General features: G+C 54.3%; 6 protein-coding genes and 1 non-coding gene across 7 annotated transcripts; 3 read left to right on the top strand and 4 right to left on the bottom strand.

Moving 5' to 3' along the window:
* Positions 1–5,854: 5,854 nt before the first annotated feature.
* On the top strand, positions 5,855–8,056 carry B0H65DRAFT_550499 (uncharacterized protein; the record flags this gene model as incomplete). The annotated part of the gene is made up of 3 exons (XM_062829742.1): positions 5,855–6,035; positions 6,184–6,302; positions 6,371–8,056. The coding sequence occupies 3 exons, from the start codon at positions 5,855–5,857 to the stop codon at positions 8,054–8,056; spliced, it is 1,986 nt and encodes a 661-aa protein (XP_062681132.1).
* Positions 8,057–9,546: 1,490 nt separating this feature from the next.
* On the bottom strand, positions 9,547–11,215 carry B0H65DRAFT_246049 (acyl carrier protein-like protein). Its single transcript, XM_062822398.1, has 4 exons — positions 10,901–11,215; positions 10,351–10,368; positions 10,109–10,189; positions 9,547–9,934 (listed from the first exon to the last, which is right to left on the bottom strand). The coding sequence occupies exons 1-4, from the start codon at positions 11,117–11,119 to the stop codon at positions 9,839–9,841; spliced, it is 414 nt and encodes a 137-aa protein (XP_062681131.1). The 5' UTR covers positions 11,120–11,215; the 3' UTR covers positions 9,547–9,838.
* Positions 11,216–11,963: 748 nt separating this feature from the next.
* On the bottom strand, positions 11,964–13,110 carry B0H65DRAFT_550497 (ferredoxin-like iron-sulfur subunit of mitochondrial complex I; the record flags this gene model as incomplete). Its single annotated transcript, XM_062829741.1, has 3 exons — positions 11,964–12,040; positions 12,160–12,479; positions 12,842–13,110. 3 exons carry the CDS (start codon positions 13,108–13,110, stop codon positions 11,964–11,966), a joined length of 666 nt encoding a protein of 221 aa, XP_062681130.1.
* A 672-nt stretch (positions 13,111–13,782) lies between these two features.
* B0H65DRAFT_t311 lies at positions 13,783–13,882 on the top strand. The gene has a single exon. It is a non-coding gene; the product is annotated as a tRNA-Ser (tRNA).
* Positions 13,883–14,641: 759 nt separating this feature from the next.
* Positions 14,642–17,077, bottom strand: B0H65DRAFT_245986 (uncharacterized protein). The gene is made up of 2 exons (XM_062822397.1): positions 16,700–17,077; positions 14,642–16,634 (listed from the first exon to the last, which is right to left on the bottom strand). The coding sequence occupies exons 1-2, from the start codon at positions 16,836–16,838 to the stop codon at positions 14,662–14,664; spliced, it is 2,112 nt and encodes a 703-aa protein (XP_062681129.1). The 5' UTR covers positions 16,839–17,077; the 3' UTR covers positions 14,642–14,661.
* A 1,137-nt stretch (positions 17,078–18,214) lies between these two features.
* Positions 18,215–25,520, bottom strand: B0H65DRAFT_428251 (uncharacterized protein; the record flags this gene model as incomplete). The annotated part of the gene is made up of 4 exons (XM_062824746.1): positions 18,215–19,036; positions 19,084–19,401; positions 19,455–25,009; positions 25,178–25,520. The coding sequence occupies 4 exons, from the start codon at positions 25,518–25,520 to the stop codon at positions 18,215–18,217; spliced, it is 7,038 nt and encodes a 2,345-aa protein (XP_062681128.1).
* A 200-nt stretch (positions 25,521–25,720) lies between these two features.
* Positions 25,721–27,034, top strand: B0H65DRAFT_245975 (uncharacterized protein). Its single transcript, XM_062822396.1, has 4 exons — positions 25,721–26,322; positions 26,421–26,489; positions 26,640–26,868; positions 26,946–27,034. The coding sequence occupies exons 1-3, from the start codon at positions 25,921–25,923 to the stop codon at positions 26,862–26,864; spliced, it is 696 nt and encodes a 231-aa protein (XP_062681127.1). The 5' UTR covers positions 25,721–25,920; the 3' UTR covers positions 26,865–26,868; positions 26,946–27,034.

The following is a 27,034-nucleotide window of genomic DNA, read 5'->3' as shown; positions in this document are numbered from 1 at the left end:
CTTCAACGGTTAGATACTTGCAATTAATTATACACGTCTCGTTGCACAACACGGTGTCGGGTACTTGGCCAACTCCTTCCTATACTACTTTTGCAGGCCGTGTAAGGTGATTTTCTCAAAGAGGGGTTAGGCTGGCTGGCTGGTGGGATGTAAGTAAGGCAGGTGGTGTAAGGTAGACCACATGTAGTGCACGGTGAGTTGTTATCTTCTGTGCTTTCTACCTAATGATTCGACTCCTTTTCACTCTCACTTCACCAGTCAGTCGGTTATTATACTACTCGGGGCATATATCAGAGAGTCAGTGGGATATATATCAATTAAGCCTCTGTTAGCCGCACACGCGGCCGGCTGCTTGAAGCAAGGAAAAGGGAAATACCAATTTGAAAATGAAAAGGAAGGAAAAGATAAAAGAAAAAAATGAGTCAATAGCGACTCACCCCCGCCCGGTTCGAACGCCTTACAGCCGTGAAGCTCAAGGAAGGAAAAGGAAGGAAGGATTGGGAAAGGGGCAACACTACTACCGCTGTGCCATCCGTCCCAGGGGATAGGATTAGGTGCCGGCGAAGTATTATACCTTATCTACCCTCTACCCCTTGTATTGTACTGCTGTATGGGGAGTGATTAGCTGTGCTTTAGTCATAGGTTTCGAACACGGCACGGGACCGAGGTGGAAGGAACGAAAGTTGGGATGGAAGGTTGAGGGGTTGGTGCTCGGTGAAGGCACAACTTGAATCGAACCGGTCAAAGAGAGTGGAATGCTTGCCGTGAGGTCAAGGAGTACATGATTTTTAAAAGACCTCATTGCTGTCGTTCACTTGCTCACAGCTGTATATTTGGGTACATATAGAGGTAGGTAGAGATGCAACTACCTGAGCTTTAGGCGGACCGTTTGGTGAGATGGAAGAAGTTTTGCATCCATACGAGTGGAATTAGTGCCAAGGTAGGTAAGGTACCAAAGGGTCATGCCTACAAGGAACTTGAGGGACGGGACGTATCTCATACATTGTCTTGACCAAAGTCGGGAACGACAAATACCACTTCCACCTCTCACTCCAAGCAAATCCGGACAAGAGCAGCCAGTACACCTGCTAACTCCCGCCGGAAGACAAAACCCCCACGCTATACCCGTGTTCTGCCTGACCTGTGACCTGGTCTTCATCCGAAGAGAGCTTTCGCGAGGCTCCGAGAAGTATGTCTAGTAGTGTCTGGTGTTATATGCCACGCAGGTAGGCTGAGGCCACCAGCACCTAATGGCTTCCAATCGGTGCGGAGCAAAATGCCTAGAGGTACCGGGTGACAGATGCCATGTTCTTCCATGGTTGCCACAATCTGTTCACTTGCGCGTCCATCATGCGATGGGTTAGATAGCGCCGTCGACACTAGTAGCCTGACTGATTGACACCATCTTCACATGTCTTATGCCTTGGTCGGCATCAATGTTGGACGCCTAATGTCTCAGTTACGAGGAGTCTTCTTCCACTGTTTCTCTCCAATCTTGGACTTGCGGATGGCGATAACGAGTGAACATCGGGTCTAGAGCTGGATAGCCGATTCTTCCATTCCTGAGTGACTCTTTGGTGTCCTGCCTGCCATCAACCCTCAATTGTGAGTACTTCCATGAGTGATGTAGGTGAGGCAGCGGTACTCAAAATCCATAAAAACCACAACCAGGTAGCTCTTTCCGGCCACAACAAGCTCACCTCAGCTATTACACCCACCGAAACATTCCATGGAGAAGCAATTTTCGCAAATCAACGAATTCAGCCCACTGGGGCCCGAATATTCCGTTCGGCACTGTGACACATCTCTCTGTATTGGTGTGTAGGTATGAGTGGGGCATCATATGAGACATACCTCCCCTAGAGGTAGAGAAACGTAGTGAACACCAACGCCATGATGATCCGAGACTCAGACTCACAGCACCATGTCGAGCCCTGGCAGTCTGTCTTGTCTTGTCTTGTCTTGTCTTGTCTCAGTACACGTGCTTGACATGTTTATTGGCTGAATGAGATAGAAGCAGAGGCGGAAACAAGTTCCCGTGTCAAGTGAGACTATCCTCGGCGCTTGAGCTTATGACAGTTGTTTGGGACCCTCTACTCTACACCGGGGCGAGGCTGAGTGAGTGTCAGTATGAGGAGGGTGGTATGTGGCGATGGAAGTTGTGGGACTGGACGACGTGAGTCTTTCGGACAGGTAAGCAATGCGAAGTCTTGCGAATGTGATAATCGAATTCGATGCCGTTGAGGGCGGCAGACGGAGATAAGCGAGAATGGCAATCGTATCATGATGACGATCAGTTGATCATGGGGCTCATATTGTGGCTCAAGGGTGGCTCATGGCCATGGGGTAGTTGAGTGCCGGCCTGCCTTGATGTTGATCGTTGTGGTTGGTCTCGAGACGAGGAATCTGGGAGTTGGGATAGGTAGGACCGGGGAAATGGTGTGCTTGAGAACGGTTAGGGAAACTTGATTTCGGACAAGCAGTTCTTCCGAGTGATAGGTCAAGGATGAATGCCATGGCTGAGGTTGGTAGAGTGGTGGTCTCGGGCCCAGCCGCAGCGAATGAGTGGTGTTAAAGATGGTGTTGGAATGTGAACATGAGTTGCAGCGAGTTCGGACCAAGGCGATAACCGCGACCACGAGGATGTTGATCTGTTTTGATAATACGAGAAGGAGTGAATAGGTAGTGTCTCATGAGGAGGGGTTCATGCTGTCCAATACGAAAGAAGTATGGCCAGTAACTCTAGTCCCATCTCGTCTTTCAATGTCTTCAAACTGAGCAACGAAGTGAACTTGAAAGGCTTGTTTCAGCTCATATGGACTTCCAAATGGCATTCTCGTTCCCTAGTATTGTGAAGCTATTCCTGCACTCGCAGCCAGAGCAGTCCATAACAAGCCACTAGCTCATCGGGAGGGTGTCGTGAATCGGGCAGTGATTGGAGAAGTGGTCAATGGCAGGTGTCACATCTTGGGAGTACACTACAGAACGCAGACCGGTCATGATAGCTTGAAGGGAGCAACACGGGCGATGACCAATGAAGAAGAAACCGTTGTGACGATGAACCTTCCTTGTGGTCTTCTGCTGCGAGATCATCTCTCTTCATGCATGATACATGAAGTGATCCCGCTCTCGCATTTGCGAACCCTCGCGAACCCTCGTGGTGGTCCTGTGAGTTCCATCCAGCCAGCCAATGTTGACCTTTTGATCCTCACAGGCAATGATGGACAATGTCGGTTGACAAACGGGGATTCGTTGAATCAATGATAACCCTGTTGACCCTGGATGCAGCCCGGATTATCAACCGCTAGTGTGGCGTTGCGGTGATAGGATCAGACGGATCAGCCCAGGTAGTGGAGGGTTGATGGAGGTTAGCGTGAACCATTGCTCCTTGGCTTGTGAACCCGCTGATTATCTCCGGCTGGTTGTCGATAATCGTCAGGAAGATTTACTCCGTCTTTCCTGAATCTCGAGCGTGTCGCGGTGTTTGTGATGGCTTGATGCTGTGAGCCATGAGCCTTGGGGTGAGACATGCGTCGCCAGGCAGTCAAGGCGTCAAGCTGTCAGCATGTCGAGTCTGGATCGGAAGGGATTGATTTCGATAAGAATTTCCGTCAAAGTTGGAATTTTGAAATTCCGAAAAAGGAAAGGCAGCTGATAAAGTGCGTGCATAACGCCCAGGCTCGCCCATGGAAGGAGCCAGGGAGTGTGAATGTTCTCGTGACGAGGCACGCCGCTCATGTGGCGCCCATCCGATTGCAACTTCCCGGTTTGTTATCCTTCTCAGTCTCCAAGTGCTTCCCCACTGGCCTCACCGAGACACACACCTTCCGTGTTTATCTTGACCTTGGCCTTGGCCTGGATTCGGGACCAGGCAACCGGGGAGGAGTGCCTCTGCCACTCGGCTTGAGGAACGGGATAAAGTGAGCATGATGTTCATAGAAGACGGCTTGGAGAATGTGAGACAGAAGCAGAAATGGACCCCCACGGTCAGACGGCTTGGAGCTTCAAGCTGTGCAATCAACCTGTCCGGCTGCCTTGTGTGCCGACGTTCGATAAAGAGCAGAGCCAGGTGAGCCCAGGGCCAGTGTTACCACACCGAGACAAGAGGCCGGGTTGACAGCTTGAGCACAGGGCATTGACCTTGGCCGGTTATCCGTCATGCCAGTGGCGGCGGTGAGGGTGGGCATAATGCATTAGTTCCCCTCACCCCGCACGGAGAGGGAGCGAACTCCAGTTCAGCTCTGCGGTCTGGACTTGTACACGGTTCATCATTCCCTGGTATTCTTGTGAGCTCATATACTCTTGTTATCGAACTCGAAAGGCAATAACCTGTTGAGCTGATCTTTACGGTCAGAGCATTCAGATGGTTGTGGGAGTGGCATTCAATACTGCGGAGTTGAACATTGGCGTGGTCGAGATGGAGGCGTAAGATACCGTAAAGGTAGCCGAGATACCATACCCAATAAGTACGACACCCTTCTCCAACTGACCGAGCGGGAATGCCTCGCGATGGTTGCCACTGCAAACAGAGACATCAGCCTTGTTATAGAAATAGGGGGGATGGGAATGGAAAGTGGACGAGGCGCGAACCAGTCAACAACTAGGCAACAACCTCTTGTCTTTCTGTTGGTTCCATTTATTCAGCTCCATCCCCGTCTTCATTGTTCCCTTTGACTTACATAGTTTCTCGCCGGTCTGCTTGCATCGTCTTGAATCCCGGTTCTCCCGTCATGCGTTCTGGTTACACTACCAAGAGACGCTGAAAAGTGAGAGATCAACCCGAAATCACTCGGCTGACCCGACCAAGCCGACTCTAACCTGGAGTCGTTAATGATACCCTAATACATATCCATCGACGTTAGGGGATCGCTGTCCACGCGTTTTACCGACTGTCTGTCTGTCATCTCACCTCATCCATTCCGTCCAATCTACCGTAGATGTCGGATCGGATTGATTACAACAACATCAGTTGCTTATGACAAAGTCTGAATAACCTTGTTCTGTCCCTGCAGTGGGAGCCAAAGTCTTGGCAGGCACCGTGTACCTCATATCAGCAAATCGAGTTGGCATTTGACGACAGCTGTGAACCCCGCCGGTTGCCCCTCTTCCCTCACTGCAATTGGCCGATTCTAGACTCCGTCCACTGGCAAGTCTTGGCAGTGTAAGAGTTGGCCGAGTGCGCTAACGAATGGCCGTTGTCGGCCACCAAATCACTAACAACCGAAGCCAACGCCTGAACCGAGCAAGCGCACTGCACTAACAGCATCATTCCCTACTGGCTGGCGACCAGAATCGGGCCGCCGCCCCTCCACCGCCCAAATTCCATCCTTTTCCCCTCAGGCGATTCCGGTTCCCTTCGATGCGATCGGAGCCGAGCCGAGTTAACTTGTTAAAGGTACCTTACCTTGCCTCGACATCCGCATACATCTCGGTACATCTACAGCTCGAGTCCCCGACTGCCACCCGACTCCGACCTCAACCTGCCTCGTCTCCGCCTATTAGTGGCCGGCCTCAGCTGCCATCTCGATCCTTTTTCAACACCTCACCTGCCTGCCACCACTTCATCCTGACTCTTACTTCTTCTCTACCTTAAGAACCTTGGCTTGAACATTGGCCCAACCCAGGAACAGACAGTTCAGTTGCTTCCAACTCGTCACCGCCGCCACCGTCCAAGGCAACATCAACGGACCGCCGGCAGCGGGCATCAAGTGTACCTCTACGACCCGCCACCTAGCCCGGGCCCCTTCCTGGCTCCTGCCACCCGATCATCCTCCGACCATCCTCCGACCTCGTCCTCTTTGCAGCCGGACTCGAACCGACGGACCTGACAACGGCCTGACAACAGCTTGACAACATGTCCGCTACCAACGGTGCGGCCGCCGACTATCGTAGTCACAGTCACATGCGATCTGGCAGTCTCAACATCAACCCAAACCTGGCAGGGCCTGGTGCTGCCCCGACCATGATTGCGTCTCCCATGCCTGGCGGCCAACTGCCAGGAGCACACCGATTTGATCATTCGCGTAGTCCGCCCAGTGAGTTGTCCTGATGCACTTCTCCCCGCTGTTTCTTCGGCCTTGTCGTCGTAAAGGTTTCGAGAGAACAGCCTCGACAGCATTATGGATCCCAAAACGAGTAATCCAAAGTGTCGCCTGTGGGCTAACGGGGAGTTCTCTTTCGCAGACACATCGCATGTTCCGTGCAAGTTCTTCCGCCAGGGCGCTTGCCAGGCCGGCTCCGCGTGTCCCTTCAGCCACGACCTCAGTGCCGCGGCCGAAACGGTGTGCAAATACTTTGCCAAGGTATGACCGATAAGACCCAAATCCCTGGATCTTGACGACTGACATGTTCTGTGCCACCATGATTATAGGGTAACTGCAAATTCGGTCCCAAGTGTGCCAACATCCACGTGTTGCCCGACGGCCGCCGTGTCAACTATGGCAAAGGCGGTGTCACGATCGGTGCCCCGCCCGTCACCTTGGGTGCCCGCGTGAACCCCAACACTTACCACCAACCATCCAACAGCGCCCTTACCAACTCGTTCCTCCGTGCCGACGCCGTTCCCCCGTACTCCGCCTCCGCCTACGGTCATCCCGATGAACAATACCAAAACAGCGGAGGCAATGGAATCCCGACCATCGATACCACATATACCTCCAACCCCACTACCGCATATGGCTCCCCCCGGGATGAGGATCTTGCCGGCCGCTTCGGTCTCGGCGTTTCTCCCGTCCCCAAGGGCCTGTCAGTCCTAGACGCACCCCTCCCCGCCTCCTTCGACAGCAATGGCATCTCCCACGCCGCCCGCTACGGCCCCTGGCCCTCCTCGGTTCCCGAGAAGTTCGGTCTGGACTCTAGCTCCCTCGGCATGAGCGTGACCCAGGACGTCAACACCTCGCACACCCTCCGTGCGCTACGTAACTCGGCTTTTGGTGGAAATGACAACATCTCCCAGTCCCTCTTCAGCGGCGATGGATTCGCCAATAGCCCGCCCACTCACTCCTCGGCGGCCTTCTACGGTTCCAGCCTCGGCGGTGAGGAGTTCGGCGGTTTTGGCAGAAGGCCGATGCACAGCAGCTCGACCCGGTTTGCTAAGCCCAGGCTGATGAGCCAGAGCGTCCCCCATGACCGGGATTGGGACTCTGATTTGATCTTTGACAATGAGGAGGATTACGTACCCGGAGAGTTGGCTAATGAGCTGCTTACCCCTGCCGAACGCGCGAGGAGGGGATCCAGCACCGCTACCGTTCGTGGCTTCGATGCCCCATTGGACTCTACCGGACTCGACGCGACCAAGTTCGGTAGCCCGATTTCTCAGAGCCCGAGCAGATGGGGATCGCTTTTCCAGCGCCAAAAGGAGGAGGAGGAGAGAGAAAAGTTGGAGTCCAACGGCGGAAGCGGCAGTCTCAACTTTATGCCCATCGCTGGCCGCAGCATCAAGCACCCGCCCTCGGCTTTTGGACACGTTGGCAGCCCGCTGCGTAACTCAAGCCTAGCCAGCGCTTTTGTATCTGAGGATTCCAACCGCCAAGGAAGCCTCACCGGCGAGTCGTTGTCTGCGCTCACTCAGCAATTCCAACGTAGCAAAATCGGCGAGGACGCATCCGTCATCTCCTCGAGCCCCCGCGGCCTTCACCCCAACTTGGGCCGCAATGGAGCCTCTGGGGCTGGTGTCATTGGTAAGGAAAGGGGGGATAGCTTGCAGAGGCACATCAGCTCCAACTCGATCAGCTCGACAAGCGGGAGATTTGCTACGCCGATTATCAATGAGGATAATGAGGAAGGCGAGGAGGAGGAACAGAGCGAGTTTGTCTTCAGTATGGAGGAGGAGGAAGACACCACCCAGGCGGGACAGAACCAGAAGCGTAACGGTAGCCCGCTGGGAAATGGGGGCTCGTTGGGTAACGGCGGGTCTTCGTCGCCTTGGGGAAGTTATGCGGGCGCTGCTGGGAGCGGATTGGCGGCCGGTGGTGCGAACGGCGATGAGTCCAAGGGCCAGAATGGCCAGAATGGCGTGAGCAAGGTGGGAGCTATTGGGGCTGTTGGTGGGAAATAATCGACCCTGTCTCGATGGGCATCCGTTGCTCTACACGGATACTCGGAAATTCAACACACAACAACCATCTCAGCGATCTTACACGATTCAACATCGAACTTTCAACATCTTTATATGCATACACACGGTCGTTTGGATATAACACACAACTGGCAGTTTCTTTTTCTTTCATGGAACCGAGCAAAACAAAAGCACTTGGGAGGGGAAAAGAAAACTGGATGAGAAGCGACAGCATACTTTTGGCCATAGGAAAACAACTCAGCGGAGGGGGGTGGCGTGCAAAACAAAACATTGAAGGATATGATCACGAAAGGGGAAGATAAAATGCGCTTGAACATTTGGAATTGGCTTGGTTTCAACCGTTATGACAGTTCTTCAATTCCTGCTTTTGAAGCCATTCGCATGATGTATATGGATGGCAGGCGTGATAGTGTAGGATTAATGGTGTATAGAGTAGCTGATGGATTCCACTTTTCTCGCTTTGAAGCTTGGCTACTACCTGTATACACGAAGTAGCGATAATATTGTCTTGAATGATATCGTTTATAGATCGTCAAACTTATTCCTAACCATCGAGCGAAACTCAGGCCAGCGAGTGAGCAAGTTCCTCTCCTTTTTCATCCCCACGTTAAACCCAACTCTGTACTTCACCCATTCGCTACATACGGCCTTCTGTCGCCCATGTCCATCATTCCATCGGACCAGAAAATGATTTTCCCCGGTCGTTCCTTGCTCCTCGCCGAGTACTACCAGAGTACACAGCACTCATATACCGCATCCGTATTTTTACCATCAACCTCCATCCAACCTATGCTGCACTAAAAGGTTGATACAAGTCGATATCTGAATTCGTGTAAATCATCAATGTTTGGAGGGTCGACTCAAAAGTGTTGCTATTCTCCTGCTCGCCTGTTCATGCGTTTGTCCGTTCGTGCGTTTATCCCGAGAGAACGGTTCCCGATCAGGGTGTATGTACATGGCTCGGGGAAGAATGTATTTGGTGATGATGAGATGAAATTGGAATATGTGATAATTTAGGTAGGTATGAAACACTTGCATTCGAGACTTCCTCAGATATGGGCATAAACCGAAGAGCTGGTGAGTGAGTGATGAGAGTAGACAGAGGCATTGCCACTGGTCTGGTATGCTGAGTTCGAGGGGGGACACGAGGTCGTTTGGATATCCATCTGATGCTCATGGGGCTCGGAGGAAGAGTATGGTGATGATGGGATACATCGATGCTGGCTTTGAGTACCTTGCGAGCGTTACATTTCCCAACAGTAGGTAGTAGGTAGTTCCGACAAGAACCCGTTCTCTTCAGTCTGGAACTCTCACCAGCTTCTCAACTCGACGGCAGGCAGCCACACCAGAGGCATCCATTACTCCTCGCTTTTTTCGCTTCACGTAAGAAAGGGGGTAATGTACGGATGTTTACCACCATGACACAACAGACGACACGCTATATTCATCGTACCACATTGACCTCTTCACCACATCCCAATATGACCACAACCCACCCTGACATCAACATCACCCCCGCCCACATTCACAGCTAGCCCGAACCATCATAACATTCCGTTCCATCCGTCATCTCTTCTTCATTCAAGTTCTAAGTTTCGTATGGTACACAGATCGAATCGAATCTCAAACAATGACAAATGTTTCGAATCGATCTGGTTAAGAATAAGGTAGAAGGTAAGGTAGGTAGATAGGGAGAAGTATGCTTTATATTTGCGGAAGTGGGGTTTCTAAAACGCTCGAACAAGGAACGGAACAGAGGATTTAGTTGGCATCGGGCTGGCTGAGGATGTACTCGACGGCCTTGTCGACGGAGTGGATCTGGTCGGCGTCCTTGTCGGGGATCTCGATGGAGAACTCCTGTTTTTGCGTGTTTTGTTAGCATCGTGTCTCATCTATGAATGATATTGCTCCACTCCTGCAAAACACTCGCCAACCCCAACAGCAGTGAAGAGGGAAGAGGGCAGGTTTGGGATTCGGAATAGGACAAGTTTAGGAAAGAATAAGCAAGGGAAAGTAGGGAGAGTATCATACCTCCTCAATAGCCATAACAACCTCAACGGTGTCCAAGCTGTCAAGACCGAGGTCGTTGGCGAAGTGGGCGGTCTCGGTGATCTGTGGGGCGCAAGCTTGTGTCAGAATCTCTCATCCATGTATTTCTTATCTCTCGTTCCATCGCATCTGTTATTGCGGTTTGCTCCTCTCGTCTTTCCGTCCAGACATCCATCCAGGCCGGGAGGGCAAGGCGGGATATTGGTGGTTGCGCCTGTACTTACGTTCTTGGGGTCGTTGACCTGGAAAGTAGATGTTAGCTTGGTCCTGATAATAGCTGTGAAGACGAGACTGTTGGAGCTTCTGAAGAAGAGGGAGGGACACAAAGTTGACCAGGAAGATAGCAAGAGGAAGCGAGGCGAGACCATCATCCGAGCAGAACCAGCCGGCAAGGCAACAACACATCCGAAGAGCTCCCAAGCTGCTCCCGATAACACCGGCCATGGCGCAGCGTGTGGAGCGCGCAGTGCTCTTCAACGTATTCCTTCTCTTTTCTGCGCAGCCTTATGCTCTTTGCATCTCCTTATTCCTCCTCCGTTTGTGTTTTGTTTCCGGGCTCTTTCGCCTGTGCCTGTGATGATGCTCTTCCACACGCTGCTCCCTCCTCTTGTCTTCGCGTTATGTATGCCCCCTAGACAACCTCCTGTGCTCGCTATGCTTCTTCTTCTCCCCTCTCTTGTATCCCATCCCCTCCCCTCCCCTCCTTCCCCCCCTCCTCATCCCTCTCTCTGCTTGTCTTCTGTGCATATCCTGTCGAGAAGAGTGTAAACGCACCTTGTCAAATCCACTCAACACCTGCGCAATCCTGCTAAAGACCTCCTCCTTCTTGAGGTGACCACCGGCGCTGTAAAACCTGACGGCCTGGAAGGCAGCGACCTTGGGGACGGCGGCAACGAAGGCACCGGCGGGACGGGCAACACCAGCGACGCGGACGGCGGAGGCGACGGCGGGACGGGCCACGCGGGCGGCAGTGAGGGCGGCGGTGCGGAACATTTTGGCTGATGTTTTATTAATGACAGTCAATTGCGCGTGGTCGGGTCGGGTGTTGTGTGGTTGGCGGGTGACAAAGGCTGTGGCCGAAAATGAGTGACGCTACTGTACTGGCTCGGTGGTTCTCGGACGAGGTTGTTGCGGGTTTCTCTAGCTGGAGGTGGATTTCTGGGCCGTGGTTGGCTGGAATCAGCGATGATGATGATAAATTTCTCGCCTACTACGCCGGGCGCGGGAAGCCGGTGGGTGCGGGCACTGCGGGCGGCCAAGCTAACCTCTGGAGCTCCAGCGTGTACAAGGTACCTCCGTACCTCGATGTTCCCGTCCCCGCAAGCCATGGAAGCTTCTTGCTTGAGTCACGTGCTGGTCGCCCTGGTACCTTTTTGCACACTGCGGACGACTGCGGACATGGAATTCCACTGCGGAGAAATGTGTCAAGCAGATACTCCACTAACACCCCACGGGCAGAATCACTCCACTCGGCTGTTAGGCGGGTAATCCTGGTTGATGGATACGATGGAATGGAGTTCATGACGATGTCAGCTTGTACTGTATCTTACAGATGGTAATTGTACAATCAGCCTTGCAGCAAACAGTCTACCAGCCTGACACATGCCCCTTTTTCATACACCAAGATGGAATGATGAAAGGCGATTTTGAGGTTAACCGCAAACGTGTCTACAGCCTTGTTTGCCTGCCTGCCTGCCTTCTATAACACATGGTGCGTCCTGTTGATACCGCAACCCGTCCGAAACTGCTGGTCCCGAAGCTCTAGCATAGCAACAACGAAAAAGAATATCCGTCCTCATCGTCCGTCCTGTTAGCCGGTCCTCAAAATGAAACCCCTTTATCTGTAAGGAGCATCAGCCCTAATAGCAGCCGCCAACTCGGGCTCCCACTTGTCTCCGTTGGCCAAAAGCTTCTCTGTTCGCCCATAGTGTTAGCACATGTCATACTCGCCAGTGTCTCCCCATAGCATCATCGCATAAAGACACCAAGACCTCACTCAAGCTACCACAACAACGCCGGGACGCAAAACTCACCCTTATTATACAATAACTCCTCCCTCGTCTCCGTCGCGTACTCGGCATTGGGACTCTCCACAATCGCATCCACGGGACAGCTCTCCTGGCAGAACCCGCAGTAGATGCACTTGGTCATGTCGATGTCGTAGCGGGTCGTCCTTCTGCTTCCATCGGCGCGCTCCTCGGCCTCGATCGTAATGGCCTGAGCAGGGCAGACGGCCTCGCAGAGCTTGCAGGCGATGCAGCGCTCTTCGCCAGAGGGGTAGCGGCGCAGAGCGTGCTCGCCGCGGAAGCGGGGGGAGATGGGACCCTTTTCGAAGGGGTAGTAGATTGTGTACCTAGATGGATGGGGTGTTAGTATATTTTTTGGAAGTGGCAGTCGTAGTAGGTAGCTCTGTTGATCGTGGTGATGAGGAGAGCGGAGGAGCAGAGCAGCACAGTATGTACGAGCGCGCTTAGCAACCAGCCGAGCAGCCGCAGAGCCGCAACCCGTACTCCAGTGCGCGAGTCATGATACTTGTCACGTCGTGGATCCTGCCCACAAAACCTCACCACAGATCCTCCCTCCCACATCTTGCACCACCACTCTTTGACTCCCACTCGTCTCGTCACCATCTTCCTCCATCTTTCCCAATCCTCCCCCCACCTCTAAAAAAAAGCCACCCGGAAAAACAAAGAGGAAGAGACAGGCAAAACTTACGGCGGCCTAAAAAACTGCTCCATAGCCACATACATGCCCCTAAACATCTCGGTCAAAAGGAAGTACCGTCCATTCTTGTCCAGCGCGTGTTCCTCCTCTTGGTCCCAAGTCTTGGGCGTCGGGATGCGGAAGCCCTTGGGCGGCGGACCGGCGGGGGTTGCGTAGGTGCGGATGGCTTGGGCGACGAAGAAGGAGGATGGGGCGATGACTCGGCGGGTGGTAAGTTGGCGCGCGACGGCCGCGGCCGAAGAAGCAGTGGTGGTGAGCATGGTGGCGGTTGGTTGTGATGAAGACGGTGGGTGGTGGTGGTGGTGGTGGTGATTAGGTTGGTAATTGGAAGGGTGACGGCAGCTAGGTACTTTCGTTTGCGCCGGGTGATATTAGAGGAGTGGTTGTCGTCGCGAGCCTGGTTTGATGTCGCAAGTTAATACTGTACACTGCTCTGCGCTTGCGACTGCGACAACTTGCACCCCGATGTCGTTTCTGTTTCGGCTTCGAACTTCAGTTCCGTTGGTAACGACCAGAACCAAATCGGGACGGTATCATAGAGTGGATCGAAGTAGTTCAAGGGAAGCGGAGACAGCGCACGAACCTGACGGATGGAGGCGACGTTCAGCACAATCCCCGGGCTGCGATAACTTGACGTCGGTCGTCGATGGATCCCTGTGCTTGGAGTATCGCCGACAGTCCACTTCCAGAGCCTTGGGAGCCACAGCACAGTGGATTGGAAAGGCTGAGCTGCAATTGGCTGCGGCCGGTGAGCTGTGTCGCGAAGGCATGAGGAGGCACGTGATCCAGGCGTATCTTATCGCGATTAGTTCCCCACCAAAGCTTACCAGTTGACCCCACTTTGAAGCTCCAAACCCAACCCGCTGGTACTACTGGTAGCTTCCCCCATATTAACTCCCCTTTCTGACCTGTTTAACAACACTCATCCACTTGTCAACTTGGCCGAGTGGTTAAGGCGACAGACTTGAATAACCATCATTATTCAGCTATCTGTTGGGTTCGCCCGCAGAGGTTCGAACCCTCTAGTTGACGATGAGCTTCTTCCTTTTTGCTAGTCTTCGGCATGTCTTACTTGTTGCGTCGGTATGTTTATTCGAGTCGCGATACCTGCTCTGCCTTTTTAGTTTTTTCCCTTCTTCGACTGAGCTGGTGATGTCTTGGAGGTGCTCAACTGCTTTGGAGGTTGAGTAATGTTTTTCCTGGAAATTGCATCACGTTTCTTGAGCTGCGAATGACAACCAAGTCTCATTCGGGTCGGAAGCTGCTCCTTTTTTGCTGTTACTTGAAAAGCAGCTACGTTGAAACCAATTATGCCATGGTAGGTCCATGTTTGGTCATCTTTCCAGGAAGTAATTAAAACCCTGGCCATGGTTAACCTTTGGTGTTTTGTTGCCGGCTGAATGTGCCTATGCTATACCCCTACTCTAGTTCGGAGACGATATGTTCTGTCTCCTCTGCCACCAAATAAGAAACAAGCATCAGGGTCGCCATAGAAATCACCGGCAATGAAAAGACATTTCCAGCTCAAATCATCAGTCATAATTCATCCATCATGCCATGCTACCTCTGACCATGCTACGTTATGGGTATCTTATCTATGCCATGCTGTCTATGTACTGTTTCCTTTCCTCACCCACCAAACTCGGTCTTCTCCTCCATCATCCCATTCCTCCTAACCTTTCCACCCCCCTACCAAAACTACCATCTTCGACAGAGCCCTCTTTCCCTCTCTAATCCTCCTCTCCATCTCCCGATGTCCCCATGCCACTGACGCCACCCAAACCTCCTCTCGACAGATCCCCCTCGGTCTCTCAAAACCTCTTCTCCCACGTATTCCACCAAACCCCCATATTAGCCGCCACGACCAAATCCAGCATCTTCAGTCCCTCATCATGAATAATCAGCTTCCCGAGCTTCGCTCTCTTCCCCCTGCTTCCTCCACCCGCATCTTCTCTGCCCAGTGCCAGATCCATGATATCTTCGTCGTCAAAGTAATCCTCCTCTGAACTGGGCGGTTCTAGACCTAGGAACTTGGTGAATCGATGGCGCTTCGATCCGGTCTGAGTACTGTTCTCGCCGCCGGCGCCAGGGGAGCGTGGTTCGGAGGGTAAGTTGAAGCGGAGTTCGGAAACGGGCTTGGCGCCGGTTATGGCGGAGCTGAGGGAGTCGCCTCGGGATTGGCCGATGGTGGGCGCGTCGCGGACGGATTGGGCGAGTTTGGCTGGGTCGATTTGTGTGATACCGCCCGTGTGCTCGTCGAGGATGTGGCGACATTTGAGAGAGCGGCCGGTGGAGCCGGTGCGGAATTCGCAGCGGCCTAGCCAGGGGGAGAGGAAGACGTAGCCTTTGGGGCGGAGGTTGGGACCTGGTTGGGTTATAAGTTGGCCACCACCCATAGACTCCTGGCGGTTGTGGTTGGGTGGGGGAGATTGGGGGGTTTGGTGTTCGTTAGGCGATATGTCGGCTGAGCCGATTGTTGAGGAGCTGCCATGGCGAGCATGTCCCGAAATATCGCCGACGGTGGCAGAGGCGGAACCTGACCGGGAGTGTCGCTTGAAAGCGCCTTTGAAACCGGAGGTCCAGGACTTGGTGTAGGCCATTACCACCTGGCGATGAAACCCTTCCTCAACTTCCCTGTGTGCTACACCCATGATCTGCTTTTGCGGACTTCCACTTGAGCCCAGACTTCCCAGACTTCCATTCCCACTTGTACTACCCGAACCCGTCCCTAAGCCTTGTAGCGTCCGGGCAAAGGACTGAGGGGACGTCGGCCGCAAAGCCTCAATGTTCGCGCGGCTGGGCATCCCCCTATACTTTGCATACCCCGAGGTCTCCAAGTGGACATCGATCAACTGCGTCGCAATTGGTGGCGGCTGTTCAGTGGTTGACGCATCGTGCGGCTCACCAAGATCCGGATGCGCAGACTCCGGAGTAGGTATGTTCGTCTCAAACGAAGAGATCTTGCCCACGTTCCACTGGAGGTTGGTCGAAGGATCCCGCCGGATGAGTGTGAGGGTGAAAGGGATTGTTGCTGCTAGTTTCGAGTTGCTGGGGGCGCGAGCACGGGTGACCGTAGAGGGGGAGAGGATCCCATCGCCGGGTCGGGGGACGTTGGAAGTGGGAGTGTAAAGTGTCTGATCAGTAGGTGTGATGGGTCGGTTATTTGTCGGGGTGGTGGTCCCAGGGCTAACGACCGGCTCCTCGGGGATTGTCAAAGCGGTCTGTGGTCGTGGGCCAAAGGAGCGGCGCATGGCTGCTAGGTTCTCGGCCGGGGGAGGGAGCTGAAGTGCCGGTCTCGAAGGCGGTTCAGAAACTAGGCTGGGCTGGAACATCGGGTTCGGTGTGTATCCATCTTTCCCAGCAACAGGCGCCTGAGCAGCTACAGCCCGCTCAACCCTCTCCAAACCCGGGGCTTGTGGGCGTCTAACAGAGCCTGTACGTCTAACAGAGCTTGTACGTCTAACAGAGGGCGATCTGGTCGGTACCGGCCCCGTATTCTTCGGCGCATTGTTCTCGTTCTGAGTCGCAGAGGCGGTCGCGGGCGGTTGTCTCGGAGTCGGAATCTCAACACGGGCACTAGGCGGTAACGGTTTCCGGGGAATCACACTCCTCGCGCTCTCACCACTAGTTCGAGGCGATGCGGCAGTGGATGTCTCGTTCGGGCGGGTATTTTCGACTAGGAGCTCGTCCGTGGGCAGGTCAAGGTGTATCAGGTAGAGGGCATTGTTAATGTCTTCTACCGTCACGTTCTTGCGCTGCGGACGGAAGGGGGAAAGGATGACATCTGTTCCCCGGCTTGTTAACGAGAGATAACTAAGGTAAGGGGGGGATATGGGAATGGGGGCATACCTCGACTCCCGGGGACTCGTGATATGTACAAGGTCAACGACTCCTTGACATCGGCGCTGTGAGGGTATTGCGGGGGGTTGGCGGCGAGGGAGTTGAGTGTCGAGAGAGACCTCGCTTCCACGTGGGGTCGGGCGGCCATGTGCGGTTTATGATGATGCGATATGCGGTTCGAGAGATGTTGTAAAGTGATGTCGTGGATATTCCCAACTCTTGTAATCCAAACTAATATCTTGCTTGCCTGTCAGCAGGACAAGTGTTGTGATGCTGTCGTGGAACTGTCGTGTGGTTCAACCAAAAGGGGTAGCCGCGGGGGCTGTGTCTTGGTCGGGTGCCGAAAAGACGGGAACGGTGACGACGGTGGCTGGTCAGAAGGGCAGTCGGGTCGGGTTGGGATCGTGGTTGTCCTAAATTATCGCGAGTCGGAAACAGACCGGAGGTGCAACTGGACTCTGGAGTTGCTGGAGTTGAACTGGAGCAGCCCAGCCCACTGTTTGAAACAGCGGACAACAGTGGATATTGTTAAGTGCCGGTGGCTCTGAAACCTTGACGGCGGCCTCTTGACGGGAGTCTTTTGACCCGGGGCTGCCTTGGTCCTCACGACCTCAACATGGAAGGGGATGTTGCCGACACCTAAAAACGGAAATCATTGGGCACAGATTCATGTTTCAGATGGTCTGTTTGTTCGGGCGCTTGGTCCGTCGTCTATTGCTCGTGATATGGCTGTTCTGTGTTTTGCTTGGTCGGAGAGACAAAGAGGTACGTGCTAAATGATTGGCGGGGTCATCGGAGCCAGCCGAGAAACCTGGAATGTGGTAGTGTTAGCAGAGTGACTGCCGTAGCGGTAAATTATGGTACGAACAGGGCAGTGCACTAACAGCTGCCAGGGGTACTTTTAATTGTGGGGTCTGTGCACCCTCAATTGCTGTTTGCTCCAACTTCAACTTGTTCAACTTTCTCTGGTCAACCTCGTCAGGTCACTCGACATCAACCAACCAAGATGCCATGATACAACCCAAACAAATGTGCCGCCTTTCTGACTGGAACTTTTATCACTTCAGTTTCAGGTCTACTTGACCATCCCACGACAATATCAGACTGAATCACCTCTCCTCCCATCGCCAGCTGTGGCAGTCAGGTCGTGGCCAACCCAACTCCAAAGTGCTCTTCTTGTCTTTATTTCCCCTCCAGGCGGGGCATTCCCTTCCCTCTTCTCGACCTTTTGTTAGAAAGACCATCCTTTCCATTCTTCTCCTTGTTGTTTTACCAGTGCTCATTACGATTCTCGGACCAAACAAACACCAATGGCCGAGATATCTTTGTCCATAACAACTCCCGAGCGCAAATCATGACTTCTTCTTCCTGGACCAACACACGGAGAACGAAATCGGCAGTCTATTCCTGGTATCATGACATGTTCCCCTTTGCCATACTATAATACAACACCAATTCCAGAAACTAAATGTATCCAAAGACCTCGTCCCAAAATCAAACCAAAACATGCGCCAATCGTACAATCTATGTCCCGGCCCTCGTCTTTTGTACAATAATCGCCGCCAGATCATTCACCGTTCCACTACTCAACAACTCCAAAATCTGCAAATTGGCCCTCAACTCCTTGGCAATCCAGTTCCTCAGCTCAATGGCCGTCAGGGAATCCAACCCGTAACCCGTAATGTTCCTCGTCGCATCCAGGTTCGCCACGTCAATCGTCAACACATCCGACAGCTTCTGGAGGATGCCCTGGCCCGCAATGGCAATCGCCTCCTCGTCCGTCTTGGCTGCCCGGAAGGCATTGCCCGGGGACGCTGCGGCTTTGGGAACGAGACCTTCACGCTCAGCGGCCGCGAGAGAGTCGGCTTTGAGTTGAGTGAAGCGCGCGTCCGAGGCATAGTACGGCCATGACCCATCAGACTGGAGGTGTAACTTGAGGCCGGTGAGGACTTGAGGCGGGCTGACCCCGCGGACCGCGGCAGACAACAAGGCGAGGACTTCCTGCTCCGAGACGGTCTCGTTGCCAAAGTTGCGGATAATGTCTTCCTGCCGCTCAGCGTTCTCGGCGAGGTATCCGGCGTCGGTGACGGCTGTGAGGTCGAGAGAGGTGCCTGGGAGGCCGTTGCGCACGCGGTATTGCACAAAGGAGTCGAGGAAGGTGTTGGCTGCTGCGTAAGCGCCCTGGCCACGGGAGCCCAGGATGCCAGCGGCCGAGGAGAGGACAACAAAGTAGTCGAGGTTGGCACCGGTATCCGAGAGGACGTTGTGCACATTCCAGGCGCCAGCAAATTTGGGCTGGATGACTTGGGAAAAGTCAGGGAAGGACATGCTTTCGAGGAGGACGTCCTGGGTTCTGTTAGCTGGGATCCTCATCGAGGGGACGGGGCACATACCCTCAAAACCATGGCGGCGTGGATGACACCACAAATACTCGGCAACTCTCGGGCGCAGTCTTTCACCAACTCGCGCACTTGCCTTTCATCGCTCGCGTCGCACTTCTTCACCCGGATGTTCAGATCAGGGCAAGCAATCTCCTCCTCCAGCTGCTCAACCATCTCCCTTCCTCCGCCGCTTCTCGACAGCAGGACGATGTTTCGGGCACCATGCTCAGCCATGTACTTGGCCATCGACCGACCGAGGCCGCCGGTGCCACCGATGATGATATGAGTCCCGTCCCTCCGGAAGATACCCCTCGACTTGCGGTATGTTGCCTGTTATTCGTTAGCCACTTGCCTAAACTGACAGCCTCCTCCAGATGACATACCTTAACCTGATCTTTCCCTCCAGCAGCCACCACAACCGGGTACACCGTCACGCCCCCCCTCACCCACTCCAGCGCCGCTGATAGTTCAGGCACCTTATAAACATGCGTCTTGGTCGGCGGCTGGAACTCCCCCTTCTCCAGCTTTTGCATGACGGCCGCCAACGTCTCTTGCATCTCCTGCGGCCTGCCCACGGCCAAGCTGACCATATCGATGCTCGCAAACGTCGCGTTAGCGCTCAATTGCGGCCTCGAACTCTGCGTCCCCGATGCTCTGATCTCTACCAACCGGCCAAAGTCAGCTAGGCATTGCCAGGCTTTGCTTTCGCCTTCATTCCTGCCCCCCGACACTGTCAAGATCACCTCGAACCCTGTCCCGCCGGTGGCTTTATCGAACTTTCTTCGGAGATAAATGCTTCGCTCATCCAACATCCTTTCTTCCGCAAAGCCCATCTTCCGCGCCGTGTCGGCTTCGACGTCGTTGGTGACGTACACCCACGTATCTGCGCCCAAGGATTTGGCAATCTCCACCGCCGCCACGCTCGTCGGTCCGGACAGCTGAATCATTAACTTGGTGCCTTTGTGTACGTGGCCGAGGGTGACGAGGGCGCGCCACGCGCGAGCGACATAAACGGGAATCGTGGCGCCTACTTCGGGCGTTATCCTGCTGCTGCTCAGCGGCACCACGCTGGTTACCTTTGCTCGGGCGTGCGTGCCGAACCGGCCCTCCGCTAGGGCACAGACGTTGGCGCCGACAGCGACCTCATGAACCCCCTTACCAACGCGGGAGACGGTGCCGGAACAGCCCCTCGCGATGCGGTGGTGGTGGGAGGCGCCCTGCTGGATGTGGTCGACATCATCGAGAGTGATCGCGCTTGCCGCTACTAGGATCTCTACCTCGTCGTCTCTCAAGACATGCTCGGGGCGGTCTTCGAAGTGGAGGTTATCCAGCTCACCCTTAGGTCCTTGGCTGGGCGCCAGTTCTAATTGCCTCAGCCCGTTGAGCTCCTCGGGAGAGTCTTGATGGAAAGACTGTGTGTAGGGGATGGAGGGACCGAGTTCGCGGGCGATTTCAAGGTTGAGCCGCTGATCAGGTTCCAATCTTGGGACGTATAGCTTGCCCTGCTCCTCCGCGAATTCTAGCTCTGCACTTTCGGCATCTTTCTCGTCGTTTGCGGCAGAAGAGGAGGAGAGGACAGACAATTTGAACGCCTGAAGAATCAAGTTGGCCTGCTGCTCAGCAGAAAGTCTCGATTCAGGATCCAAATCCAATGCGGCAGCAACCGCCGAAGCTTCACTCCTCGCCGTCCTCAACAGACCCAGAGCCATGTTGGAATTCGGGGAGGTTGGGAAGCGGGTTGCGCCGCGGGTTACCCAGAGCAGTCCCGGCGACGTGGTCAAAAGCTTTTTGATCTGGTCTAATTGCTTTTCTGCAGCAGAGTTCTTATTGGCGAGGGAGCTGACGAGGGGTTGGTCGAGTTCGGAGAGAACCAGGAAGGAGGAGTTGGAAAAGTCAGCGATCTTCTGTATGGAAGAGATCCGTGCCTGCTTTCCTGTCTGCTCCTCAATCTGGTTATAGACAGCTTTGATCAGTGGAGATGTGTTGGGGTTGGGTGTTTCGGTTATGATTGCTATGTTGCGAGTGGGCTCGTCCTTTGGTTCTTTTATATCGGCCTTGTTATCATCCCTGTTATCGGCGTCGGGCCTGTTTCCAGCCTTCAACTCCCCCCATCTGACCTGGAAACACAACTCCCTCGGCCCACCACTTTCCTCCTTCTGAGCTTCCAGACTCTCAAACTGCAACCCAGCGATCGAGATCGCCGCGGTCTCGGAGCCTGGGGAAGCAAAGGCTTCGATCATGAAGCTTGCTTCACCCCCCTTGCTGCTGTCCTCTACGTTAGAGTGAGTGCAGAAGGTTTGACCGGGCTTCTTCTTCAATCGCGAACTGATACTCAAATGTCTGATCGCTGCTGGCAAGTACGACGTTCCAGCGGACTTATCATGCCCACCGGCACCCAAACTCAACAAAGGGAGCTGCAACAACCCGTCCAACACGGCCGGATGGATTTTATACCCAGTCTCATGCTCCAACGGCATCTCCGTCTTGGTCTCTCTCACCACACAGTTAGCCGCGGCGGTGTTTTCATTCGCATGCACCTCCATCAAAGTCTTGAAATCGCTGGGGTATTGAGAACCGACGGAAGCCAGGTGACCGTAGATGGTCTCGCTTGAGTGAAGCTCCAGATTATGCGGGTGTGTGGGCTTCGCGTGCTCAAGCTTCTGTTCGAGCTTCCTCTTGTCGAGGGAAGCGGAGGCAGAGGCGCTGTGCCCGGAGCAGGGGGGTGTGTCGGGGGTTGTTGAACCTTGGGCTTGGGCTGCTGACCCGTCTGCTTCGGTGGTAATGTCAACGTCTGAGGCCGAGGACGAAGCTGGTTTGGGGGATGAAGCTGCGGAGTCGGACTGTCCGTCTAGGGAAGAGGCGGAGGTGACAGCGTCATCGCCGAAGGTTACAGTCTTGGAATGAGACTGCGCCCGCGGCCTTGACAAGCCGAGAGGCTGGCGGCGGACAGGCGAGGCAGAGTCAACCTTGACAAAACCTGTGCAATGCTCATGCCATCCGCAACTCTGCTCAAACGAGCTGATTCGAAATGAGTCTGGCTGGCCAGTATCGTTGCCAGGCCGGATGGTAAGCAGCACCTCGTACTCCTTCTCCTCATCCTCCAACCACAACTGCTCCTCAACTCTCAGGTCTTTAACCTCAAACTTGCTCGCCTCCTTCGGCCCAACATCTCCCTCTCGCCTCATCAAATGCAGCTGCCCCGCCGCCTCCACAACCATGGCCACAAACCCTGACGCTGGGAAGACCATCCTCCGTCTTTGACCCTGGCCTTGGACAGCATAATCCTTCAACCAAGGTAAGTCCCTTCCACTCAACACATTCCTCCAAGTAGGCTCAATATCTGAACTCCAATCTGCCAGGACACCCAGCAAATCATGTCTCGGGAATGGCTTCAACCGATGCTGCCTCGCAATTCTGCTCTCAGTCCAATATGACTGCCTAGACCAGGGATAGCTGTACAACCCCGCGACCAAGTCCGGACGCTCGTACTCCTCCCGGTTGTGGTTGATGTTGAACCAGTTTAGCCCCTGATAGCCCCGGGTGAAGAGAGCACCGGTCGCTTCGAGGGCAGATTGCGCGGCGGACTTGGAGCGGTCGAGGACAGAGAGGTAGGTGAGCTTGGTGGCTGTTGCAGCGATGTTGGCAGCGCTCGGGGAGGGAGTCCCGGAGGACGGCTTGGAGGTAGAAGGGGAAGTGCCGCGGGAAGGAGAAGAGAGGTACTTGATGGTTTGCATTATCGGCCCTTTCAACGCCGCATGGGGACCGACTTCGAGCAGGATATCCGGCCGGAAGCCGGAGATGAGGTGTTGCAACGCTGTGGAAAAGCGGACGGGCTGCGTGAGGTTGTTGACCCAGTAAGACGGCCCCAGCTCCGAGAGGGAGGATAGGCGGCGGGCGTGCAGGGAGGAGTAAAACTCTACGGTTGAAGAGGAACGCGAATCAGGCGGCTGAATGTGCGAGACGGCTCGGAGGTAATTGTCGGCGATCAAGGCCATGTGCGGGGAGTGGTAGGCGACGTCGACGAAGAGCTTGCGGTTGAAGGTGCCCTTCTTCTGGAACAGCTCGGCGACCCGGTCGACGGCGGCTTCGTCGCCCGATATGGTGGTGGAGGAGGGCGAGTTTTCGCAAGCCACTACCGCTTTGGATCCCGAGGTGTTGATCTGCTGGAGAAGAGGTTCGCAGTCTTGGGCACCTGAGCCCACGGCAAGCATGGAGCCTTTGAGTTCGGGGTGCGCTTTCTTCAGCTCGACAATCATTTGGCCGCGGTAGTAAGCGGCTTCCATCGCTCCTTCAAAGGTCAGCGCGCCAGCTGCGTACGCGGCACCGATCTCGCCGGAGGAGTGGCCCGTGACCGCACCGGGCTTGATGCCGAATGAGTCCAGCAGGTCTACCAACGCCAACTGCACAGCGGAGCAGATGGGCTGGGAGATGTGCGCCTGCCCTACCTTGGTCGTCTCCTTGTCCCGTGTGAGTTCTTCGTAAATGGAGAAATCAGCGCCCACCTTTCGCAAAGCTTCATCGGCTCGCTTGATAGCCTTTAGGAAAACGGGATGGGTCTGCAAGAGCTCGCGGCCCATGGCATACCATTGCGCTCCTTGGCCGGTGAAGATGAATGCCAGCCGTGGTTGTTCTGACGAAGCGCGCATGGGAGTGAGGTCGTGTCCGTTTAGCGATCCCGCAAGACCAGAACAAATCGTCTCAACGATCGTCACCCTCCACGGGAAATGCGACCTTCGCTGGCAGAGCGTATACGCCAGATTCCGCGGCATGGTAGTCTGATACAACTCGGCATGCTGCTCCAGCCAGATACCCAGCTCCTGGATACTCGCCCTTAGCGCCTGCTCATCGTTGGCCGACAGCACAAAGAGCCTCGGAGTGATGTACGCGCCATGCTCGCCCAGCTCGATCTCGCGATGGATCGGTGGCCCAGCCAAGATACACGTCGAATTGCTCCCGGAAAACCCAAAGTTGTTGACGCATGCATACTTCTTGGTTGCCGGCCAAGGCTTCTGATTTTTGGCGACCGTCATGTTCCATTTCTGGAATGGAATCTCCGGGTTTTCCTTGTCGAAATCCGCATTGGGGAGGATGAACCCGTAATAAAGCGAGAGCACCCCTTTGATAACCGACACCAGTCCGCTCGCGCACTCAAGATGTCCAACATTCGGTTTGCTGCTGCCGATATACAGTGGGTCGTCTTTAGTAAAATGCTGACCGACGGCGTTGTATATGGCTGTAGCCTCAATTGGATCGCCCTTCTTCGTGCCGGTACCGTGGGCTTCGAAAAAGCCGACCTCGCGCGGGTCGATTTTGGCGGCTGTGAAGACGTTCCGCAAAAGCTGTTCTTGTTCGTCCGGGGAGGGGGCGACGATGCCGACGGTGCGGCCGTTGTGGGAGATACCGCTGTGGGAGATGACGGAGAAAATGTGGTCGTTGTCTTTGAGCGCTTGTTCGACGCCTTTGAGAATTATCACTGCACAGCCCTCGCCGCGGGAGTAGCCGGACTTGGCTCTGTGATCGAAGGCGTACGTCCGTCCTGCGTCAGAAAAGAGACGAAGCATGGACATGGACACCCATATATCCGGTTGAGTTATAAGGTGGCTCGCTCCCACCACTGCTGCGTCGGACTCGCCGTTTCTGATGGACTGGACGGCAAGGTGCAGAGCGTGCAGAGATGAAGAGCAAGCCGTATCAACGGTGAAGGTCGGGCCGTGCAGGTTGAAGTAGTATGCTAATCGGCCGGACAAGAAAGCCGGTTGGTTGCCAGTTGCATCGAACGAGGGGATGGTGTCGAGGTCCCGCATATGCGAGCCTCGGTGCTCGCCGTAGTTCCCGCCGATGAAAACGCCGGTGCGGGTACCTGCAATGTGCTCGCGCGGGATGCCGCCGTTTTCCAGGGCTTCGTAGGTGCATTCCATCAGGAGGCGCTGGGCTGGGTCTGTTTTTGGTTTCTGTTAGCCATCGTCTCCTTTTATTTTGCTCTGATTCCCCCCCATTTCTTTTTTTCTCTTCCCCTTTTCTCTCCACCCCATTTCCACTTTCTTTTCCTCCCTCTTTCCTCTCTGTTTCCGGGGATCAACAAACGCAAAACAGAGAAAGCACTAACCCATAGCCTCCGCCTCCCGTCTCGTAACATCAAAAAACGCCGCGTCAAACCCGCTCAAGTCCTGCTTGATGAAGTACCCGCCCTGACTGTTGAACGTTCCCTTGTGGTCCGGATTCGGGTGGTTGTACGCCTCCTGGTTGAATCGGTCTTTGGGAATTTTGGACCACCCTGATCGTCCGCGACACATCATCCGGTAAAATTCCCCTGGTGTCGAGACACCTCCGGGCAGGCGGCAGGACATGCCTATGATTGCTACCGGGGCCGGGGCGCCGGAGGGTTGCTGGTTAGGCGGGGGAGCCGGGCCGGCGGCGGCGGGTTTGTTTTTAGGGTCGCGGGATGCCATCTTGATCGGTTGACGGGTGTGTTATGACGAGTCGTTGGAAATGTTGGAAAAGAGGAATGAAATGAGAGAGGAAGTGAGAATGAAAATGAAACGGACTGAAAAGAGATGATAAGAGATTAAGTGAGGTGAAAAGAGAGGGAAGCCTTTAACGAGGGCCGAAGAGAACGACGACCATCAACGACGAAGATTGGCTGCTGGAAATTTGATGGTGGCTTGATCGAAGCGTCGGTCGATTTGGTGGTTCCCTCGTCAATGAGGCGTTTGCTAACCGTCTGAGAGATGAGATGAGTAGTGAGTCTCGAGGGTCAGTTCTTTTAAAGAGTTGACAGCCACGTGTACAGCCACAACGAACTTGGGGGTTGACAGGTGACAGACTGTCGGGTCATCGCGCTCTCGCCCGATGTCATCCCATAGCTGCTTGCAGACATCTGCAAGCAGCTTACGTTGTTGCAGCGGTTACTGCCGAACTACACAGCATGGGGTGGCAGGGATCTTGGACGGAACTGCCCATGGCTTCCCGGACTTGCCTCGTTCATGGCTTTTCTTTGTGACACTTCAACTTCACGGGAAATCCACGAGGCACCAACCAGCGACGGCAAGACAAGCGGCAGAGACATCACTAATCCCGAGAATCCTATCACTACAATTGCTTCCTTTCACTTCCTCACATCGCTTTCCTTCGACTTTGAACACCAGACCTTTCTCTGAACCGCCGAAGAGATCACAAGGGCAGGAGGGAAGAGAATGTTTGGACACGGTGACCAGATTCGGAGATCTAGCGCAGCGTCGGGTCATCTCGCAGGTAAGTGCCTATCCAGGTTCTCGGATCACAGCCTTCATGTCCACAGCCTTCATGTCAACAGCCTTCATGTCGCGCACATCTAACAAATTGCAGTTGAGTTGCCTTACTTGAAACATCAGGTTCACGGTATGACAGCAGACCACTCGAGCCGCAACATTCCCAACACGGTGAGTTCAGCTCCATGTGATATGCCGTTCGGAAGCCGCCCGTGCGTCATCACTCTATCCCCGCAAGAAGAATGCCGTGTGCTTGATGCCTTTACCATGGAAACTCGGGCAAATGGGCTTCGGGACTTGGCTAATTGTGCCATACTCAAGAACATGCAGCATTACAGACTGCTCGAAGCTCTCCAAAACCCCAAACCGAAATTTAGTATCCAAGCTGCCTGCATGTCATTCTCATTCGTTGATCACATACCTTGCTTACATGTTCTTCCAGTAGCACCAACAAACCCTTCACCCCTTTGGGCCATACCCATCAGACAACCAGACACTCAACCACGTGGTTTCGATATGTGTATCTGGACCACACTTCACGGCTAGAGAGGTCGGTTTTGCTGGCTTCACCCTGAAGCGGATATGGCCATCAAGGCTTCCTAACAACCTCTGGCGTACGGCCTTCAGATTCTTCCACTTCCGAGGAGCTCACTTCTCGCGCCGAGAATGATAGAGCACATTTGGGCAACATATGAGGGGGGCAGATCAGGGCAGCA

Source organism: Neurospora tetraspora (genome assembly GCF_033439725.1).
Source record: "Neurospora tetraspora strain CBS 560.94 chromosome Unknown B0H65scaffold_5, whole genome shotgun sequence".
In the NCBI taxonomy this organism is placed as follows: domain Eukaryota; kingdom Fungi; phylum Ascomycota; class Sordariomycetes; order Sordariales; family Sordariaceae; genus Neurospora; species Neurospora tetraspora.
Note: the sequence above shows the minus strand (reverse complement) of the source record. Positions and strands in the feature narration are given on the sequence as shown.